General features: G+C 40.1%; 1 protein-coding gene across 1 annotated transcript in view; it reads right to left on the bottom strand.

The window, feature by feature from the left end:
• EXT1 (exostosin glycosyltransferase 1) overlaps nucleotides 1-9,354 on the bottom strand; it is a 314,014-nt gene that overhangs the window by 31,944 nt on the left and 272,716 nt on the right. Inside the window, exons 3-4 of the mRNA XM_010863424.1 lie at nucleotides 8,185-8,292; nucleotides 2,683-2,802 (exon numbers count right to left, since the gene is read on the bottom strand). Coding sequence (XP_010861726.1) covers nucleotides 2,683-2,802; nucleotides 8,185-8,292 — 228 coding nt within the window. The remainder of the gene's footprint in view (nucleotides 1-2,682; nucleotides 2,803-8,184; nucleotides 8,293-9,354) is intronic.

Here is a 9,354-nt window from a genome sequence, read left to right as displayed (position 1 = left end):
AAAAAAAAAAAAAAAAAAAAAAAAGGATGGTTTAGGTTTTTCAACACAGATCACATACAAAGTAAATTGCATTAAAAAAAATTAATTGGCTATACTCCAGTACAAAATACAAAGCTTTAAAAAAAGTGTGTGGGTGCATGCTAAGTTGCTTCAGTCATGTCCAACTCCCTACGACCCTATGGACCATAGCTGGCCAGGCTCCTCTGTCCATGGGATTCTCCAGGCAAGAATACTGAAGTAGGTTGCCATTTCCTCCTCCAGGAGAATCTTCCTAACCCAGGGATCAAACCCACATCTCTTACATCTCTAGCATTGGCAAGCAGGGTCTTTACCACTAGTGCCACCTGGGAAGCCCCAAAATAAAAATAAATACTAGAAAATACGTGTATGCAGGTTACGCATAAATAAAATTATGAGTCAAAAAGTCCTTTCTAAATAGTAGCAAATGGAAAAGGCACAAGTGAAAAGACTTCCCAATCACAAACAAAACAGAAAGGCCTACTACAAATTAGGGGAAAATATTTGTAAGAAAAGAATCAAAGGGTTAATATTTTTCATATAATAAGCTCTTAAAAATTAATGAGAACATTTTGTGGCCATTTCTATTTCTTTCTTTGTGAGCTGCCTGAGCAAGAAATACTGAAAAATCTTTCTTACTAAAATCTTAAGAAAATAATGATTTACCAGTTTGAAGGATATAATGTCCAATATGGTGAAGGTAAAAAAAAATAATAATAATTAAAATAAGTTCTCTCATATAAGCTGAAGGGAATATAAATTAGTTAATTCTATTGCAGGAAAATTGACAATTCATGTAGAAATCTTAGCATTTGGCATATTCTTTGAATCAGGACTTCGAATTCAAGGATTTTATCCTAAGAAAGTAATCTTGAACCTGCATAACAATTTGTCACTGAGGCTATTTTCTTCAAGGACGTGTATAACAATGAAAAAATAGAACAACTGTAGTAGTCTCAAATGGGGATTAATTAATGGAGTTAAATGATATTATGAATGGAATATTGGTCATTAAAATAACTATAGAAAAATCTAATGAGATAATCTTAATATATTATTAAGGAGAAAAAACAGGTTATAAACTAAGTATGGAAAGATTCTTCTTTAAATTAAAAATGACAACATATTTATGCATTTGCATAGAAAAAAATGAATATATATATGTTTATATGTGTGTATATATGTCAATAGTGAATTGTATGGATAGATTATTTTATTTTTGTGCTGTAAGTATTTTCCATTATTTTCTAAAAGGAACATGCACTTCTTTGATAAAAAGCACTCATTCCCCTCCCCCCAAAAAAAACCAGCAACAACAACAAAAAATCTAAACACAACTCACATTCAACTTTCCTTAAGAAGGTTCTTAGAAGAGTCTTAGATGGAGGACATGATCAAAAACAAAAGGTAGAATTTATTACATGTTCAAATCTGCTGCTATGAATGCAAGTGAAACTTAATTTTCATTGAGGAGGGTGATTTGGATGAATAAGAGGAATTTGCTTGTAATAAAGAAGCCCTTGGAAGGCATTCTACCCTGTCCCCGTTCATGGGTGGACCTGGGTACTAAATATCTTTTCACTAAGTTCCATGATGAAATCAGTGCACCCAGAGAGGACACTTTGGTAGAGCCCAGCCCCATGAGAGCAGAAGCCAAGGCCAGGCCTCAGGTAGGTAAGTGTCCCAGGGTGGCTGGGGTATGACCAGCATTGGCTCTGGTACCCAGGATGGCAAGACAGCAGTGATATGCACAAAACAGGATGACTTCCATTTTCTTGGTATATCTCAGAATGATCATACTGCATACTCCCAGTGACATTAGCTTCTGGAGCGGTAATCACGTTTCCAAAGAAAATACTTTGAAAGTGAGGCCACGAATGCCCCCACCTCATGTTACAGACACCTCAGAATTACCTCGCTGCTGGGCTACACCTGAGAACCTCTGCTTTGCTTCCTGTAATTTGTGAGTGCAGATTCCGAAATCTTTTCTCAGCAATTTGTGCTACTTTGGTGTAGCCTCAGGCCACCGCTCTCTGCTCTACTTCCAAAGGTTTTAATCATCCCCATGTTTCCCTTTCTTTTTTTCCTCCTGCCTTAAAAAAAGCAACTTGAAGATGGGCACCCATCTGCCTGGAAGATTTTCTGATTTTATAAAGCTTAACACTTTCTGCACTAGATGAGTGTAATTCTTATTTTCTTAACACATCCTTGTGATAATGACGGGTGGGTTGCATGTATCTTGAGAATGAATTTGGCTGTTTCCGAATGCCACTGGACTACAGTACCCAGTAAACTATTCATATATTTAGAATGGGAGATTTTCCCCTACTTGCTTACTGTTTCTTAAGTGGACTCCAGAAATACGCCTTCAAAGGATGCCATGAGTGTGAATGACAGGCCAATCATTAGCTACCTGTCTCTGAAATGATATAAGTCAGAGCCGATCTCTGTGTCAAGGAGTGTATTCCTCCTAAGTTAGTGTTCCTCTGTGGAGCTCGTCAAGAATGGAGAGCAGGTCAAAGCGGTTAACTGATACATCCAAGTGCAGAAAGCTCAGTGTTGCCGCATTTGACCAATTACACATTGACAACAGCAAAAGAGGAGGCTAAGAGAAACACATAAAGGACCATTATTCGAGACTGAAAGCCAAGGCATCTCACTTACCTCTAGTGTAGTTAATACAATCTTCTCAACTGAAGAAAAATAAGCCTCCCACAAGAATTGTGTCTGCTGTCTAAGTGCTAGGATTTTATCCTGATGAATAGACCTGATTGTAGAAGGAATCTGTAACACAAGGTGAACACATAATAACTATAACTGGAAAACAATGAGATGCCATTTGATCACAATAACTCACTCAGGTTAGAGTTTTTTTCTTCATAGCATTCTGCTTCTAGCGTACAGATCTACTAAAAACCACCAACCCCTAGACTGAAAGGCCCTTAAGAGGTGTTAGCTAAAAACAGCACTTACTGGGAGTCAGCAATGATGACCTTTAATGACCAAATACACAACAGTTAGAGCTCACTTCTAAGATTTGGTAGCAGCTTATCACTTGTGTAGCATTCCTCTGCCATTTTCTAAGAATCCCACATGCCCTTGAACCTGCCCGTGAACAATCAAATCCTGCAGAGAAGGGGCTACAGTCTTGGAGCAAAGCTGAGAGCCATTATGTCCCAAGCACTTCTAAGACATGCCACCCTCAGGACTACTAATGACCTACAGAAGGACCTTTTAGGGAATGTCTCGGAGTCTGTCCATTTAATATGCAGCTGAGGGTAATTATTTCTATGTGCAGGTATCCCTTTTCTCTCCCTGAGAGCTTTCTGCTCCCCAGACCTCTCTTTTTGGCTCTAGTGCTTACCCCAAACTAACACCAGCCGTCATGTGTGCTTAGCCAACACTGCTATCTACCAGGCTACACAATTTTAAAGGAAGGATTTATGCCCTGTCCATCCAGCTAAACACTTTCTAGCTAGGAGAGTGGCTTTTATATACAGACACACCTCAGAGATACTGTGGGTTCTGTTTCAGACCACTGCAATAAAATGAATATCACAATAAAGCGAGTCACACAAAATTTGTTTGGTTTTTCAGTGCATCCAGAGGATTCCCAGGTGGTACAGTGGTAAAGAATCTACCTGCCAATGCAGGAAATGCAAGAGACACGGATTCGATCTCTGAGTCAGGAAGATCCCCTGGAGTAGAAGGTGGCAACCCACTCAGCATTCTTGCCTGGAAAATCCCATGGACAGAGGAGACTGGTGGCTACAGTTCACGGGGTCACAAAAGTCAGACACCACTGTGTACCACCACCACCATCAGTCCATCTAAAAGTTACTTCGGCACTATAGTCTATTAAGTATACAGTAGCGTAATGTCTGAAAGCACAATGTAAATACCTTAATTAAATACTTTATTCAAAGTAAAAAAAAAATGCTAACCATCATCTGACAACACAGGCTTATGACAAACCTTCAATTTGTTAAAAAAAAAAAAAAGCATCTATGAAGCACAATAAAGCAAAGTAAAATAAATGAGGTATGCCTGTAGTAGCTACTTAATAAATAAAAGTCAAATTGACCACAGCCATCTGAAGCCACCGAAGGAATATTATTATTTTCACTAGCAGTACAGGAAAATGGGAGTCAGACCAAGGTAAGAGTCTTGGCTCTACAGCTTACTAGCTGTGCTTCCTTGAACAAGTTACTTGATGTCTCAAAGATTCCATCTCCTCAGTTATAAAACAGCGATACAGTTCTAACATCACTGTAAGGTTGTAATGAAGAGCACGTAAGTGCTTCACACAATGCCTAACACATGGGACGTTTAACTGACAAAGTAATTATTACTACTACTATTGCTATTGACTTAAGGGTGATGATATGAAAAGTTGGACCAATTGCTTAATGTTTGCCTATGAACTTGCTTGGGTCTGGAGCTCTGAAATGTACTTCCTGGCTGTCTAGTGAGTTACCTTAGCTTGCTCCTTATCTTCACCTAAAGCCCAAGGTCTGTTTCATTTATGGAGCCTACATTCTTAGGGGAGATTCCTTGTGATTATCAAGTGCCCTTTTGTGCTCACCTCTTTCTGCATGCTTGCCTCCCTAATATGTAACTAAGCAGAGAGGCATGGGAGCCTGGACTGAAGCAGGAATGCTCTACTAGCTGTTTTAATAAGAAAGTTAGCCATGACATCGTGACTAAGACTACATCTGAATTTCCAGTGGAGGGGAAGGAAGCAGGAACTTTTTTTTTTTCAAGACCACTTCTACAGGAAGCCAGAGAACTGTTTCACAGTACCTACATAAGGACAAGCTCACTTGCGATGTCCAAAAGCAGATACTAAATCTGCAGCCCCAGTGTATGTCTGGATTCTCAACACTGAAGCAGCATGAAGGCAACAGGCAATGGAGAAAAATAGTTGCCTGAAATCACAGCTCAAGGTCAAGGGGAAATAAAATATCCTTGAAGAAGGTGGAGAAACCATTCAGATCATCAATCCCTGATAAGTCAAAGAACATTTAATTTTATTTACTGAGAAAATTACCCAGATAGCCAAAGAAAGATTAGGAAAAAATTATCATCTTCAATTTTCATCATCATGCCCTCTTCTGAGTGTCAGTGGTATTTTCTAAGGGTCGTACAGGTTGATACTTCACTGTTTTATTGTGATGATGAGGAACCAGTCCATTAGAAAAATGTCAAAAGCTATCATCACTATGTGGTCTCCAGAAAACTGAGTAGACTGTGGTTAGGAAGGCAGAATGGCATATCACACATGAGCCTATCAATACATCCCCTCTCTTACATAAGCCACATCTTGCTGTTACTATATCAAGTGAAATATATTCTACCCGTCTGTGCATACACGTGTCTGACAGCAGTCTGCAAAGTGCTCTGGAAGATAATTCCAATTGATTGAAAAGACAGAGTTCCAAGTTTTAATGGCATTTGGCTATTGGTTATTAATCTGCTTGTCCCGAGAGACAGGTACAGGAAAGTGATAAATTAATTGCAATTTTGCCAGATTGTTCGAAGTGGCAGAACCCAGTGAAGTCTTAATAAAAGGTCATGCATGGTAACCGTACTAACGGAATCTACCAAGATAGATACAGGAAAGCAACAGTAAGCTCTCTTGGTGACATGACGACAAGACTATATGCAAATAAAAACATCTGAGCTGTTCTAAAACAGGAAATGAAAAATGGTAACATAACAAAAACATTTCCCAGAGCAGACATTTGGGCTGGGTGCCAGTTCTTTAAAACCATTGTCAATGACAGTTCAGTCGTCATTCAATATGGAGGCAGCTGTGCAGACAGACTGCATTTGAGCGGAAAATGCCAACGAGTTTGAGTGGGTGCACAATGAAAAACAAAACCCCCAGCGTCAAGCCAAAATGTTGCTTCAGAAGGTGAAATGCTTCTGGAGAATCAACTCTGGTGAAATGGCAGAGATCAGACAACCACAGTTCAGTACCCCGGAATCCACTCCATTTCAAAGACAAACTCCCAACTTATTCATATCATTCACGAGAGCATGGGTACACAATTGGAGAAATTATGGCTGGTATTTTTCATTCCCAAATTTCCTTTAATGAGCATGCATCTTTAAAAAAAAAAATCAAAGGAGGAAGGAAAAAGGCAACATGGAAAAGAACCACATCTATCACTTTGTTAGGCCTTCTATGAGTGAATGTTTTTAGGCACGCACCTAGGGAGAACTCTGCTAGGGCACATGTTCTTCTCCTACTTCTGTGGTCCCAGGGGCCTTGGAGATCATAGATCTGAATACCAGACACAAGGCATGTTTTGGAAGCTGTGTTCAGCTGGCCTTGATATAATTGATTGCACTCTTGGTTACAGATATTTCACCTGTGACTTTAGGGGGAGTACTGAGTTATTTTACCAGTCAGTCAGCAGACTGGCCAGCAGGACATTTAAAAAAATATAATTCTACAAATATTTGTGGTAGTTCAAGGTAAAGTACAAAGTCATGAAATAAATGATTAAAATATTACATCATTTTAGAGAAAAGAGTGTGGCAATTTATGCTGAAGCTAAAGCATCATTGCACAAAATGCCTTTAAAAATTCTCAGTGACTGACTATTCCTGACCTGGGATTTCTCTGTGAGTATCATATTCCCCCGTACCAGGCAGCTATTGAGATGTTCAGACTTTTATTAGGCATCCCTGTAGAAGTTTAGTTGATATATACGCATGGATTTATTTCTGGGCACTCCATTCTGTTCTATTGAGCTATATACCTGTTTTTATGCCAGTATTACACTGTTTTAATGACTGTAGCTTTGTAATATAGTTTGAAACTAGGGATGATGATACTACAGCTTTATTCTTTTTCTCTTAAGATTGATTTGGCTATTTGGGGTCTTTTCTGGTTCCACACAAATTTTAGGACTGTTTTTCTATTTCTGTTAAAAAAAAAAAAAAAAAGCCACTGGGATTTTGGTAGGAATTCCCTTGAATCTGTGGATCACTTTGGGTAATAGGAACATTTGAATAATTAGTAAGTCTTAATTCTGCAATACAGGACAGCATTGTTGAAACTTGAAGATACTACACTAAGTGAAATAAACCAGTCATGGAAAGAAAAATATTTCATGAGTCCACTTTCATGTGTTCAGTTGCTCAGTTGTGTCTGACTTTTTGTGACCCCATGGACTGTAACCCACCAGGGTCCTCTGTCCATAGAATTTTCCAGGCAAGAATACTGGAGTGGGTTGCCATTTCCTTCTCCAGGGGATCTTCCCGATCCAGGGATCAAACCCACGTCTCTTGCATCTCCTTCACTGGCAGGCAGGCAAAGTATTTTACCACTGAGCCATCTGGGAAGTCCTCCACTTATATAAGGTATCTAAAATAGTCAAGTCCATAGAATTAGAAAGTAGAATGGTAGTGACCAGGGATTGGGGGATGGGAACTGAGGAGTTACTCATCAGTGGGCATAAAATTTCAGTTAAGCGAGATGAATAAGCCTAGAGACCTGCTGTAATACACTGTATTTACCTATACTCAAGCATAATAAGTATACGTCAAAATTGGTAAAGAGAGTGGATTTCACGTTACGTATTTTTACAACAATAAAATGAAATGGAAAAAAAATCTACATGGCCAAAAATACAAGACAACCCCCCCACACACACATTTTCATTTGAGGCTGTTCTTTTAAATATACATCTTAAAGATAACACTAACCCAGACTAGATCATTTGAGCAATGATAACACTAATGGCAAGAATCAGCCCTAGAGACCTGTCTTTCTGAAAATTAATCTGAAGGCAAATATGGAAATGGGAAAGGAGTACAAAGTGGCAGCAGAATTGTACAAGAACTCTCTGGCATGATTTCTAAATATTACAGAAATTGAAGGGGGTAGACAGACATCTCTTGTCAGTATCAACATTCATGTCCTCCACCTGTAGCTTCTCCTTATCCGAGTTTATATTCCCTGGATCTGAGGAGACTGCATACTAGGAAGTGAACGGTCATGTTAAATGACTTCATATTCACCACGACACAGGCAATTTTCTCCTGATAAAATTTCTTTTATAGAGCTGACCTTTTGGATTCATCTTCTTTGAAAGTTTGTACGGGGGCAGCAATAACCCACTGATCTGGGGAAGGCCACCACCCCTTCCTTACCTGTAATAACAATCTCTCATCGCCTATGACGGCAGCTTGGTTCCAATTAATCACTTCAGAGAATGGCAACTCCCATCCATTGCTGAGCATCACAGGGACACAGGCGGCCTGTACAAAGAAGGACACTGTGAGTGTGAGGGAGGTGGTGGCAGGAGGAACCCTTCCAATGAGGAGGGTGAAATCGGTACAAATTCAATTACTGACATGAATCCTGGACTGCTGAGGTCAATAGAAAAGTGGGCTTTCGTGAAGTCACATGAAGGCTGTCCGTATCCAGCTGAGATTTTACCATTTGCAAGTTGTGCCTTGGAATGTGAAAACCCCATTTCTATTCTTATACCTGGTTTGGCTGACCTTACTTCTAGGGAAACAACTGGCCTCGCTGAAGAAATTTTACTGACGTAACAAAATCGTTCACCAACAAAATCCTAGCATAAACCCCACCTTGAACAAACATGGTCTTGTCAATGAAAACGCTACAGTTCTTGTGCAAAGTGCTTCATGCCAATGTCCTGAGCAACAAAGAGCTGAACAGGACTTGGTTTTCCTGATAAAGCACTTTGTGGACTTAATTCTTACAGGGTGCTCACCAGGCCAGGCAAACACCCAAACCAGACTTGATCTCTTCAGTGTGGAAGGATCCTGACCAACTTACTACTGGAACAGTGACCTAAGAGCCTAAAAACACCAGGCTAATGACAAAATTCTGGTTGCAAAGAACTCGTAATCCTAAGCAGAGACCAATTTGCTCCATGTAACATACCCAGAGGCTAGGAGAATGTTAGGGATGATATGCTTCCTAGAACATGTCAGAAAAGACTTTCAAGGCAAGGAAGCCCTCCTGCTGGAGGACAAGACAGAACACTGGAAGCATGGTGACGAAAGCACAGATCCAGGCAGGGCAGAGTGCAAAGGGAGAAAGTCACAGCAGCCAGGAGCTCAGGAGAGGAGGCAGCGAGAGGTGGAAGGCGTGCTTTCTTGCAACAAGGAAGGCTGGATGCAACTTCTGGGTGAGAACCGCAGAGAGTAAAGGTTAATGGCAAAAGAGTCCTGAAGCTCTGGGACCTCAGAACTGCAGAGCCTGGAAGAGCCAGGCTGAGAGAGTGACTCTATCTTGCTGGGGGTCATGCTCAGAATTCAGAGAAGCCAAGTGATGACTGCAATGGGGAC

This window comes from Bison bison, unplaced genomic scaffold, assembly GCF_000754665.1.
Source record: "Bison bison bison isolate TAMUID 2011002044 unplaced genomic scaffold, Bison_UMD1.0 scf7180017864491, whole genome shotgun sequence".
NCBI lineage: Eukaryota > Metazoa > Chordata > Mammalia > Artiodactyla > Bovidae > Bison > Bison bison.
Note: the sequence above shows the minus strand (reverse complement) of the source record. Positions and strands in the feature narration are given on the sequence as shown.